The following is a 13,144-nucleotide window of genomic DNA, read 5'->3' on the forward strand; positions in this document are numbered from 1 at the left end:
CTAAAAGATCAAAATAGAGTCTCTGAGTGGCAAGGATGAAGGCGGAGAGCCCCAGCGAGAGAGTCAACGTGCTCATCTGCCCTTCGTGTCCCTCCCTCTTCAGGCCGCCTCGGGCCGCCTCAGCTGGCATGACCAGTGGGTGGGCAGGACGTGGAGAGGGAGCCGATGAGCCGGAGCGGAGAGCAGGAGGCCAGCCCAGGAGCCACGGGACTCCCTGGAGCCTTGTTATTCCGAGCGCAGCCGGTTTGGCATGGGTGCAGGGGCCAAATGAGGACTCGCGGGTGCTCGCGGCCGCCTCCCGGGGCAGTAACACGGGCACCTTTAAATACGGGGCTCTGCTTTCACAACCAGTAAGTCCTTACGTAGGATCAGGGCTGAGGGAGGAGGCTTGCTGGCCGCGGCTCCCCGCAGGGCCTGGGGCGGAGAGGGGGCCCTCCTGGGGGCATCCGAGCATGGCCCTGGACGGTCCTGGGCGTCGAGTCTGGCTCAGATGTCCTCTGGTCGTGCACGTCTGTGCTGTTGTCCTGCAGGCTCCACCCAAACATGCACCCCCTTCTCCCTGCCCCCATGTTTGCAGGGGCCAGACAAGACGGGAGAAGATGGCCTTTCCCCCTTCCCCGTCTCCACCTCGGAGGCCCCGTCCAACACGCACACGCACACGCGCGCGTGCACAGGCACGCACCCCAGATGCAAATGATACCCGCCGAGCCATCACTGTGAACCTCGACAGGAAATAATGAGAAACACTAAATCTTTTATAAGGTCAACACGCGCCTTCGCCGAGCAGCTGTCAAACAAGAAAAGAATTTAGCGCCGGAGCCACGAAACTTCCATCGGCTCATTAAGCCCAACAGGGCCGGGCCTGGCGTGGCGGGAGACGGGCCTTCCGTTTGGTGTCAGTAATTTGCGGCGGAGGCGAGAAGCAGCAGCCGGCGCCAAAGGGGCCCGGGGGGCGGCGGGGGAATCGTTAGCGCGCCGGGAGCGGCCTCGGCTCCTAATTGGAAGCATTGGGCATTATCAACGGAGGATTTGCCTCAGTTCCCTGACAGCTCGTGGGCCCAGAATGATCGCCCACTTGTCAGTGTAAAAGACCATTAAAAACAAACCGTTTTGATTTAATTGGAGGCGGTGCACCGCGCGGCCAGGTGAGGGGCCGACAAGGTTTTCATAAAAGCCTCCTCCCACTCCCTCCGTGACGGGGCTGGGGGTGGGCGAGTGTCTGTGTTTCCCAGATTCTTCGCCCTTCAAACCTGTCTGCCGAGGCCTGGATGGGGGCTGGAAGGAGACTTCACACGGCAGTGAGGGCTGTTTTCAGCGGGTTGTCAACAAATGCGGTGACAGGCCAAGCAGCCAGGAGGAGGCCCCTTATCTTCCCGGAGCCGGACTGTCCTCCTGGGAGGTGGCCGGGAGGCCTGGCTGCAAATGGGCGGCGGGAGAGTCCGAGCCATGCTACCCTCCCTGCCCACCCCACTCAGAGGTAGCAGGATATGGGGAGGGGGGTGCATAGCAGTAGAGAGTGGGATTTTTTGGTGTATTTTTATTGATTTCAGAGAGGAAGGGAGAGGGAGAGAGAGAGAAACATCAATGATGAGAGAATCATGGATCGGCTGCCTCCTGTAGGCCTCTACTGAAGATCCAGCCCGCAACCCTGGCATGTGCCCTTGACTGGAATCGAACCTGGGACCCTTCAGTCCGCAGGCTGATGCTCTATCCACTGAGCCAAACTGGCTAGGGCTAGGGTGGGACTTTCTATTTTGCGCACAGCGAGAGCTAAGGAGGGCTTGCACAAGCCTGTTGGAGGGAGGCTCTGTGAGCGGACAGCCCACCAAGACGGGCCAGGTGTCTCCCCAGGATGCCCCCGGGGGGCCAGGTGCTATAAATATTAACCTGAGCCCCTGCCGCGGCGGCTGCAGGCGCCGAGCACGGATCTGTGTGCGGACTCCCCGGTGCCAGGGCTGTATGTTTTGCATGTTGGTATCATGAACACTGTGGGTATTTGATGAATATTCATGGGCGCCTGCCAGCTCTCGGAGAGGCCTATACATGTGTATGTTAATCTCACCCCGTCCCACAAGCGGCGATCCCGTCTGCTGCCTGCCGCGTCTCCGACGAGACGACTCCTGCGGGGGCGCACGGGGCTCGGGGGACACGCCAGCCGATCCCCGCAGGAACCTCTGCTGGTTCTGATGAAGGACCAGGCTGGGAGGAGGCACCAGGTCCCTGGGAGCATGCAGTTTCCGAGCTCCAAGTTTTGCTGCCGAATTTAGAGAGCGGGGACGCCTTAATTACTTTCTCTGGAAGTTTCCCTGACGGTGCCCTCGCAGGTAGCGCCAGGTGGTTATCCGGGCGCGTGGCTCCTCCGTCGACAGCCTTTGATTTTGTGTTTGGTTGCAGATGAAGCCCTCGCTGTGCCGTCCGCGCAGTGCCCGGCAGGGCCCCGCTGCTTGCGCATCAGGCTGTCGAGCAGCCCCTGTTCCTGCCAGGGAAGCCGGGGACAGGCTCAGATGGTTGGCATCCATGGCCCGTTGGGACGGGATGCACACGGCGAGGCATGGTGTTGACTTTCCCCTTTTCTCTTATTGGAACAGTGAGCAGCAGGAAGTGTTTGGGGGGTGTTTTAAGAAGAGGCTGTTAAGTTACAAATAAGAATAAGAATCTGAGAGTTGAGTGTCCTCAACTGGACAGCGAGGCTCTGGACGCCAGCTTCTGGGCCTGCGCTGGGGAACGCGGACAGACAGGAGACTCAGAGGTCTCGGGGCAACTGCTGTTAGGGAAGCCTGTGGGCACTCCACAAGTCTGGGCTGGGTGAGCAGACAGATGGATGGACTGATAGATGGATGGACTGATAGACAGATGAATAGGTGGATGGATGGATGGATGGATGGATGGACTGATGGATGGCTAGATGGATGAACAAATAGATGGGTGGACAGATGGCTCTCGCGTAGAAGTGGGAACAGGTGATTGTGTTCTCCTAAAAGTCATACCTCCCAATAGGATGGTGTTTGGAGGTGGGGTCTCTGGGAGGTCATTAGGCTCATGAGGGTGGGGCCCCCAGGATGGGATTAGTGCCCTTCTCAGAAGAAACACCAGCTCTCTCCCTCTCTCTCAAAACAAGACGGTGCCATCTGAAAGCCAGGAAAAAAGCCTCACCAGAACCCAACCACACCAGCACCCCGATCTTGGACTCCAGCCTCCAGAACTGAGAGAAATACACGTTTGCTATTTAAGTCCCAGCCTGTGGGTGTTGCTGGAGCAGCTGGAGCAGATTAAGGCTGAAGTTCATATTCCTCGCTTCTTCTCGAAGCCCCGACAAGCTTCATATGGAACGCATGAAAGTGTGGCCGCTTGCCACAGGAAATACTTTTTTTCTTTTTTTAAATAAATTTTTATTGATTTCAGAGAGGAAGGGAAACGGAGAGAGAGATAAAAACATCAATGAAGAGAGAGAATCATAGGCTGCCTTCTGCACACCTCCTACTGGGGACTGAGCCCATAACCTGGGCATGTGCCCTTGACCGGAACCGAGCCTGGGACCCTTCAGTCTGCAGGCTGACGCTCTATCCACTGAGCCACACCAGCCAGGGCTGCCACAGGAAATACTCTAATTATAGAGTCGCCGCCGACAGGGTGCAGGGAGCTGAGGACTCAGGCTTGGTGGATGCCCCACCCACTGGACCAGCTCAGCCCTCCCATCGGAGACCGGCAGGCACAGTCAAGCTTGAGAACCGCCTGCAGGGCCGATGCCAAAGCTCGTCCAACCCTGAGACGATTGCTCTGACCGTCCCCCAGCCGGGCTGTGGCCAGTGCTTCACACGCACCCGCATGGGCCTCTCTCCTGCTGTCCCCACACAACAGATGCGGCCGGGGAGGCAGGCTGGGACCTGGAGCCAGCATGGCTTCGAGCCCACAGGCTCAGCCCGCCTCCTACGCCCCGCCCCTGCCTCCAGCCCTTTGTAACCGCAGCCTGGACCCCGGTCGATGGCTTCTTTCCTCTTTAGCCTTCGGGCCAAACCACGATTTCAAAGACGCTCAGGGGTGTTGTCAAGGTCTAAAGGCGTTCGGGGCTGTGGAAAGTTCTGTTTATGGCAAAGGCTTAAATCAGCCAGGCCAGGGCTGGCACGGCCCCCCGGACACCCGTGAAACCCTGAGCTCATGACCGCCGTCCACCAGCCTTCCAGGCCCGGCATTTAGCGCCCACCCCCCACCCCCACCCCTGACTGCGGGCGCAGGCCTTACTATTGCTCGGCCCTGCCAGGGCCCACGGGGCCAGCCCCGCCCGCTGTGGCTCTGGTTAGCTAGGACCTGGGCACGGACTTGAAGTTCGGAGCTGTAGCTTCCTCCTCTCGGACAGGGACTCCCCTCCGCGCACCGGGTGGCTGAGAGGACGGGCATCGCAGGGTCGTTCATCAACACCCCGCCTGGCGCGGCAGAGGTGCGGCTGTGACTGTGGCTGCCGCTGGGAACGGGCTCAGAATAGCTTCTGGATGCCCTTCCCTCCGCACCGCCCGCCGGCCAGCGTTGGCCAGAGTCCCCACTCTTCGTGTTGTTTGCACCACTCGGAGGCAGCGAGTCCCGAGACCTCTGAGCAGAGGAAGAGCAGAGGCCGGAAAGCACTTCGAGTCCACAACCCGGGCCTGTGCCCTGATTGGGAATCGAACCCTGACCTCCTGGTTTATAGGTTGATGCTTGACCACCGAGCCTCGCTGGCCGGGCACACCCATGGCGTTTAGATACGAGGGTCCCCGCCTCCTGGTGCATCTCGCCCGCACATTTGACAAAGCTCAGTTACAATGAACCTTGAGTGAGTCACTGAGTGTGTTTATCTGCTGGGACTCGGCTGGCCACGCGCTCCGCAGCTTCCAGTCGGTCGCACCAGCAGCGTCGGCGCCTGGTGACAGGGGCTGACACGTGGAGATGGGGGATTCGTGGGTGACACGGAGCGAGTCCTCCCCAAGGTGGCCCACAGAGTCTCTTCAGAGCACTGAGGGTTTATTCCCTTGGGGACGAGCTGGGGGCATCAACTGGGGACCCCACGGCCCCATCGGCGCCCAGAATTCAACATGAGGTTCTCGCCGTCCCTGGAGATTAGGAACATGTAACTGATGCCCAAGCAATGGGCTTACTGTTTTCTGGGTGACGTTCAGCACAACAGTTGAAATTTTTTCATGCCCGGTTGGGGAGAAGAGTTTTCTGGATTAAACTGAAAATTTCCAGGTGCTAGGAGGATTCAGGGGACGGCGGCTGGGGATCCCCAGGATGCAGGGCCGGTCCTGTTAGAAGTGCCAGCTCCCTTGTTCTCTGCGATGCCGGCCTCTCCTGCCGGCCCCAGGGCCCCAGGAATGTCTCCGCTCTGGCTGCCTGTGACCTGCCAGTGTCTGAGCAGAAATGTCACCTTGTGAGCAGGTGCCTAAAAATTCTCTACCTGCGAGGGGCCGGATGCTGTAAAACCAATTAAGCCCCTGCCTTCATCCCTTCTGCGTACGGATGTGCGCGCTGATGGGGGCTCTGTGCTGGGGGCGCAATGCCAGCTGCCTCTGGGCTCTGACTCACGCTTCCCGTCGCCCTGTCCCGCGTGTGGCACATCCTCCCGCGCCCCGCGCCCCGGGCCTAAAAATTCTCTACCTGCGAGGGGCCGGATGCTGTAAAACCAATTAAGCCCCTGCCTTCATCCCTTCTGCGTACGGATGTGCGCGCTGATGGGGGCTCTGTGCTGGGGGCGCAATGCCAGCTGCCTCTGGGCTCTGACTCACGCTTCCCGTCGCCCTGTCCCGCGTGTGGCACATCCTCCCGCGCCCCGCGCCCCGGGGACACAGGGGGCAGAGGCGGCAGAGCCACCCTGGGGTTGGCAGAGTTAACTTTGCAGTCAGCGCGGGTTTGTAAGAGCTTAAGGGAGAAAACCCTTCCCTTAGACCCGGCAACCTTCACTCATCAGCGCGTCTCGGGGTGTCAGTGCGTGGCTGACCGCTGCTCCCCGCATCCCGATTCTGTGGGGAGCCAGGGCCCGGGGGACCCGCAGGGTCAGTCTTCCGCAGAGAGGCATCGAGCCAGCCTCCGGACGCAGGAGCTGTAGCCCAAGCCGTTAGCGTCCCCACGGGGCCTTATCCCTGAGCAGCGGGGCTGAGCCCACAGAGATGAGGAAAGAGGGTTTGTCCACACGCTAGTGACGGAACGACCGTGTCATGTCGGGGTGGGCCCTGTGGTGGGGGCGGCGATGGAGGTGGAGGCCCGTTAATCCTCACCGGAGGATGCTTGTTCCATTGGTTTTTAGACAGAGTGGGAAGGCCAGGGAGAGACCGCGAGAGGACGTCGAGGTGAGAGAGGCACATTGATGGGTCGCCTCTTGCACGTGCACACAAGATACCTGCGCCTGACGGATTCGAACTCGGGACCCTTTAGTCCACAGGCCAGTGCTCTGTCCACTGAACCACACTGGCCGGGGCCCAAATGGATTGCGGATCTTCAGTTAGAACCTGGACTTGGCTGTAAAGATCTGGACCCTGCAAGTCCGCCCCCTTCACTGCCGGCCTCGGGCCTTCATACCTGATGGCCAGGAACACGAGAAACCGGGTGTGGCCAGAGCACGGCGAGAGCACGGGGACCATCAGAGGGAACTGGGTTGAAAGGGGGCTCGCGCTCTGGGGCAAGCACTGGGCGGGAGGGAGAGAGGGAGAGTCCTCATCCTTTAAAAACATTTAAGAAGATTGCCTGCCTTGTTTTGTAAAAGCTACGCGCACTCACTGTGAAAACTCAATGCAGAAGCAGCATCAGAGAACGTAGGACTCAGCCTCCCGCCACCCCATCTTTCCGCCCCTGGCCCCGGGGTCCCTCCTCCGCTCTGCCCTTGGGCGCTCACACCTGTAACCAGCGCAGCCGCCTCTACCCAAACGCACACACGTCAGTGCTGTTGGTAACGCGTCAGTAAGCACAGACTGAGGTCATTTTCGTGGCTGTGCACGATCCCTCAACGTCACAGACCATCTCTGCGTCTGTTTAACATCATGCATGTGAGCCATCGCTTGACTGGCGGCACCCAAATTCCACCCTTGTGGTCGGCACCGCCGCAAATAGTTGGAGCGCTCGCTCCTTTGTCTTCGGGCCGTTGTCACTGGCCGTCTTTGGTAACGGAGGATAAAGCTTCTATTTTTCCTGGCTTAATATTAGGCAGTGGTAGGACATGTGCTTCCCACTGGGTCACTTTGGAGAGCAGAAGGCGGAGCTATTAATGATCCCGCCTCCCCACAGCCCCACAAGAGGGCTGCCAGGCTAGCCAGGGCCGTGGCCTGGGAGGGACCCGGGAACAGGTGCCCCCCGGCCCCCCAGCTAGGACCGTGGTGATGGGGTGATCGCTATGGCGATTGTCCCCACCCCAAGCTTGAGCTGACAACTAAGGTTGGTAACTCCCCTCCATTGAAGGGGGCAAATGCTGGACACCAGTTCTCCAAACTCTCCCGTCTGGCCGTGTGCCTGTCAGTTCCCTGTCTGCCTGGCCAGTGGCCCCAAAGCAGCCTGGTTGGCACGGAGAACGGGGCCTGGGGCAGAGGTGCTCCGGAAGATTGAGACCGGCTGGGGGTGACGGGGCTGCCATGGGACCCAGGTCTGGCTGACCCTGGAGGCACACGCACACGCACACAGACACGGCCGCCCCTCCCTCCCCGGCCGCTCCCCCAGCCTGGAAGACCCAGCACATCTGGAAGGCCTGTGAGTGTGCGGCCGCCAGCACGGAGGGTGACGGCCCACCCAGCCCTCCTTCACTCGGGGTGGAGGCTGCCGAGTTCACCCTTCGTCCCCCACGTGGGAATCGGAGCTGTTCCCCGACGTGTACTCTGGCTCCGGGCCGCCGCCTCCAAGAGCCCCGTGCCCACCCTCTTGCTCCTTGACCGGTGGACTTGGGGGCCTGGAGCCCTCGGTGGGCAGAGATCGGGAGCTGGCCCTGCCCCTTGCTGTCGGATGAGGAAACTGAGGCCAGAGAGGCTCGGCGGCCAGCCCAGACCTCTGAGCATTTATGTCTTCGAAGAAAGGCCACTTGCCAGCTGTTGGCTGGCCCTCCCTTGGGGCACTGGCCATTCGTGGAACTGCTGGTGGCAGAGCCCATGGGGAGCCTGTGTGCCGGATCCCGCGGCCCGAGGGCTCACCACCCCGAGGCACGTACCTCCTTTCCTTGTCCCTCCGGCGAGGGGCCCTGTGCACACCCGGCGGGCGGCCCGGGGCGGGTAAGAGCCAGCCTGCGAGGCTGAGACCCAGCCCGGGGAGGCCGCGCCTGCCGCAGCGTCTCCCTGTGAAAGGCGTTTAATTATTTCTGACAGAGTTCAGCAGCGACATCTGTTCGCAAGCGGGGAGGGTCCGTGCGGGTCATCCATCACCGTGACGGGCCCCGCTTTTCTGGAAGGGCTTTCTCCTTTCCTAGTGGGGCCGGGGCGGGGCGGGTATCAGCAGCCACAGGACAGGGCGCCGGCCAGAACAGGGCCTCCTGGGGCCTGGCGCTCGCTCAAGGCCGCTGTGGACGGGGCAGCCCGACTCCGCCCGGCCTCCTGGGTCCAGGCCTGGGCGGTGCCCCGGGGCACTGGTGCTGATGCTGGCATGTGTGCTGTGGGAAAAGGTGGGTGTCATCAGGTCGGTGAAAGGCTTCTGCATTTTTCCATCACTCCGGGCCGTACTGTCACTCTTCCTTCCTCCCTCCGCTCCTTCCTTCCACAGACAGTCACTGACCGCCGCTCGGTGCCAGGCCGTGCTGGGCTCGGGGACGCAATGGGGCGAGACAGGCACGGTCCCGCTGGGCTCACACTTGCCGGGGGAGCTGGACGTGGTGCAGGTAGGGCGCTGGCTGCAGCGTGGACCAGTGCCGGGAAGGGGGTCTGCAGGGGTGGGGCGGGGGGAGGGAATGGAATGGGTTCCCAGGGGGCAGCACAGCCCAGTGGTGAGAGAAGAGGCTTAGGCCACCCCGGACTGAACCCGGGTCCCCTCCTCACAGGGCCAGGCCCTCGGCCTCTCTGAGCCGCAGTCTGCTCGGCAGTAGAGCGGGGACCTCAGGTCTGCAGGTCACGCACGTCCAGCACTCGGGGCCGGCGCGAGCTCAGAGGCCCTCTCGCGGGTGTTACTTCCCTCCGGGGGGCGGGGTGGGGCTGAGTGTCCTGTCGGTGGCGGCCGCATCTGGGTCAGGGTCTGTGCTGGGTGAACCATGTGGCTCCCAGAGTCACATGGACAGTCGGACAAGATGAGGCACACCCTCCCGCCCAGGCTGGCATCCCTACTCTCTCCCTCGCGGTTTCTGCGGTTTCTGCGGTTTCTGCGGTGTGATGGGGCGTGATGGGCGTGATGGGGGTGGCCTGGGCCCTGCAGTCCCGGGCCCCAGGGTTCCGGGCCCAGCCTGGTGCTCTGCTCAGGGGTCAGGACACTCGTATGACACACACGGGTGACAGCACAACGTGGGGCAGAGTGAAGGCGAGCGGTGCTGTCGGCTCCTGTGCGCACAGCAGCGCTTTCCAATGGCAGAGACGCCTGGGAGAGACCGCAGGGCTCAGGCGAGCCTCCGCCTTTGAACATAGAAGCTGTTGGTTTGTTTCTGCACCGGCGTTTGAGCTGCAGGGAGGCGGCGAGTGAGGCAGGAACCCTGCCCCAGGACAGTGGCTGTGACCTCGGTGAGGTGGGAGGGGGGAGGAGGAGGCTTTCCCTGTACCGCGGGGGTGGGGAGGGGCCTCTGAGCCCTCCTGGTCCATCGCCTGCATCAGAGACGAAGGGCTGAGGGTGGGAGTCGCTGCTGTGGGGCCGAGAGCCACGCAGGGCATCTGGTGCCCAGGAGGACCCGCCGCGCAGCAGCGATTAAAAAAAACAGCGGGCGGACAGAGAGGCCGGGGCAAGGGGGCGGCAGGCTTCTCGCGGAGCTCGCAGCCTGTTCGGTTGCATTAGGCTCAGGGAGGCGCCGGCCCCTTCATTGCCTAACTCGCAGTTTAGCCCGACACGCACCGGGCCTGGCTGTCCGGGAATGCCGCTTCGCGCCGCTGTCTTCCCCCCATCCCGATGCTGGGTCCCCAGGTTGCCCTGTTTCCCTCCTCGGCCCAGGGGCCCCCCCTTATGGGAACGCCGGTCTGGCCACCGAGGCAGGGCCATGCGGCCTAAGGGACCCCACTCAGTTCTGAGGCTGGAGCTGGTGGCTGCTGGAGGCATTTGCTCTGCTTCCCAGGGATGCCCCCTGGGGAGCTGTCTGCGCCCCCAAGTCCCCAGGGCAGGGTGTGGTGTTTGAACGGCCGCCTCCGTGGAGGGGGTTTGACCCACAGTGCCCGCCCCGTGGACAGACCCCAGGCTTCAGCCATCAGACGGCCGGGTTCAGCCCGAGGCTGCCCTCACCCGCATGCGCTGTGCCCATCAGCCCACGGGCAGAGCAGCGGCCCTTCAGGGAGTGTGAAGGTCGTGCCCTGAGCCAGGCCGGCATGAGGACGCGCTCAGGGCTGGCAGCGCTGCTGACGGTATTATTGGGTGGCTGGGAGCCCACAGAGCTTGCTGTCTAGAGGACGGGGATCCCGCCGGGAGGTGATGGGTGCCACCCGGTGCAGGGAGGGAGCGAGCCTGACCTTCTGGAAGTGAGGCATATGCCAGAGGGCGTCCAGCTTCACGGGCGGCTTGTACTTCCTCAGCTGGCTGCTCCGGGTCTCATAAAGCTTCCCGAGGCTCACCTGCAGCCAGAGGAATGCAGAGGCAGATGCTCCCCCGGCCGCTTCCCCGGGCCGCTCCCCTGGCGACTCAGAGAAGCCCAGCTGCCAGGCGGGTGGCAAGGACGGAGGCGTTGCAGCCCAGAGGGTTCCTTTCCCCCTGCACCCAGCCCTTCTCCACGGGTCCCAACCAGTGCTTGGGGTGGAGCCACTCGCATTAGCTACTTTACGGGGAGCTCTGCTGAAAAAAGGAGGGCACTGCCCACGGATCGTCTCTAGAGCAGAAGGTGGGTCCGGGGAGGCTCGGGGTCCCGTGGACTTGCAATGCTCTGAGTTGCGGTAACCAGCTGCTGATTAAAGACGCACCTCTCACACCGGCTGCTTTTAAAAGGCTACTACCCGCTCTGCTCTGGAGCCTGGGATTCTGACTGCCGGGAGCGGCCGGGGGCTGGGGCGGCCTCGGTTCCCTCCACCGTGCGCCTGGGGGGACCTGGGGCCCCTGAGCCTCGCTGGGTGCCTCTCCTGGCCTGGCCCGAGGACCCCGGATTCGGGAAGACTCCTCCATGGCCCCCCGTGGCCCCAGGACGTCACGGGCACTGGCCCCTGTCCCTGAGCGTTCCCGTGACCGCCATCCAGAACAGCTCGGCTCTCCTGACGCTTTGGCCACTCACTCAGTCCCTCGGAGCCTCAGCTTTCCCATCTGAAAATGCATCAGACTGAGGTGACCTGGTGAGGTGCCCACCCCATGGGTGCGCAGGGCGACGGCAGCGGGAAGACGGGGGTGTGTGCCGGCCCGTTCCCCGCAGGCCGCGTGGCAGGGGGACGCCATGGTCCTGAGCTTTGGCACAGCCAGGGACACCAAAGTCCTGCTTCTGATGAGACCGATGCAGCCCCGTGAGCAGGGAGGGGTCTGGCTTTAAGTGTCGGGTCTCCAGCCTCGTGCCGCAGGAATTGGCCGAGGCTGGACCAGGTCCGTCCCCGCTCCCCGTCCCGGCGTGGGCACCGCCGCTCTGAGCTCCATGTCCACCCTGGGAAGCAGGTCACACCCGCTCCCGGGCTTCTAAGAGGCGCCGATGAGCTGACGTAGCTGAGGCCCCGGAAGTGTTTTCAGGGCCCAAGTCATTCATTGGGAACTGGACGCTCTCCTCGAGTGCAATACAGTGGGGTCTTGACTTACGAGTTTAATTCGTTTCGAGACCGAGCTCGTTAATCAAATTACTCTGTCAACTCAATGCAAAGAGTCGGCCGAGAGACAGCTGGTATCTCAAAAAACTCGTTAGTCGGGACACTCGTAAGTCAAGGCCCCACTGTACTTGTGTGCCCTGTGCCCCGCCCCGGGCCTTTTCTTTGTAGATAACACGGGGCGGTTTTCTGTGAGGCCAAGTCGGCCTGTGCAGAAATGAATTTAAATCTAATTTCCGGCCCGGCCGGCGTGGCTCAGTGGTTGAGCGTCCACCTATGAACCAGGAGGTCACGGTTCGGTTCCCGGTCAGGGCACATGCCTGGGTCCTGGCTGGATCCCTGGTGGGAGGCAGCTGATCCATGATTCTCTCTCATCATTGATGTTTCTATCTCTCTCTCCCTCTCCCTTCCTCTCTGAAATCAATAAAAGTATATGTTTAAAAAAATCTCATTTCTGGATGTGTGAGGCCGTGCGGAGGTTTGGTAGAAAGTCCGCAGGCAGGTGTGTGTGTGTGTGTGTGTGTGTGTGTGTGTGTGAGAGAGAGAGAGAGAGAGAGAGAGAGAGAGAGAGAGAGCCGGGTTCTAATCCTGCGTCAGGCACACAGGCCAGGGGCCGGGCCCGCAGAATCTCCACTCTTGGGGCTTAGGTGGAGCTTCAGCCTGAGAAGACCCCCTGGGGCTCTAACTTCCCACAATGCCCTGGGGGCCAGGCCACACGCAGCGTGGTTCCTAGCCACCCCCAGGCACAGGCATGCAGGGGCTCGGTCTCGGAGCTGAGCTTTGTGGGGCCAGCCCTTCCCGCCTCTCCGCCCGACCCTAAGCCCCTGGGGAGCGAGGCTGCCCCTACCTTCTGCTGCTTCTCCAGCTTGATGGCTTTCTGGGTGGCCTTCTGCTCCTGCACCCACAGCCGCTGGTACCGGTGCTGCAGCAGGTCGAAGAGGGGCGTGGAAGGCCTGCGGGCGAGGCCGGCGTGTGAGGCACCCTCCCCGGCCACCGCCCTCTGGGAGCCACCCACTGGCCATCTGGGCTCCAGGGAAACCCCTCTCCCCAGGAGCGGGTGCCCCGCACGGTCGCCCACCAACACTGATGACAGTTGTGGCTGAGGTGAGGGTTCACTCCAGGAGCGTTTGGCCCTATCGGCTCTCCTTTCGTGCACATCTGAAATTTTTCATAAAAAGGGAAAAAGAGAAGAAGAAAAAACAAAGCAGTGGAGAAAGCTCTTCGTCCTCCCATTCACTCCTTCCTGACTTTCCCTCGGACCCGAACAGCTTAGTCACCAATACAGGTCAGGTTCGGGGGGGGGGGGGGGGGGGGGG

General features: G+C 62.0%; 1 protein-coding gene across 1 annotated transcript in view; it reads right to left on the minus strand.

Moving 5' to 3' along the window:
- The window catches only part of CFAP77 (cilia and flagella associated protein 77), a 106,279-nt gene that overhangs the window by 10,821 nt on the left and 82,314 nt on the right, over positions 1-13,144 (minus strand). The window contains exons 4-5 of the mRNA XM_006754199.2: positions 12,676-12,781; positions 10,569-10,670 (exon numbers count right to left, since the gene is read on the minus strand). Of these exons, the coding sequence (XP_006754262.1) occupies positions 10,569-10,670; positions 12,676-12,781 (208 nt within the window). The remainder of the gene's footprint in view (positions 1-10,568; positions 10,671-12,675; positions 12,782-13,144) is intronic.

The sequence above is a fragment of the Myotis davidii genome, unplaced genomic scaffold, assembly GCF_000327345.1.
Source record: "Myotis davidii unplaced genomic scaffold, ASM32734v1 scaffold651, whole genome shotgun sequence".
NCBI classification, from domain to species: domain Eukaryota; kingdom Metazoa; phylum Chordata; class Mammalia; order Chiroptera; family Vespertilionidae; genus Myotis; species Myotis davidii.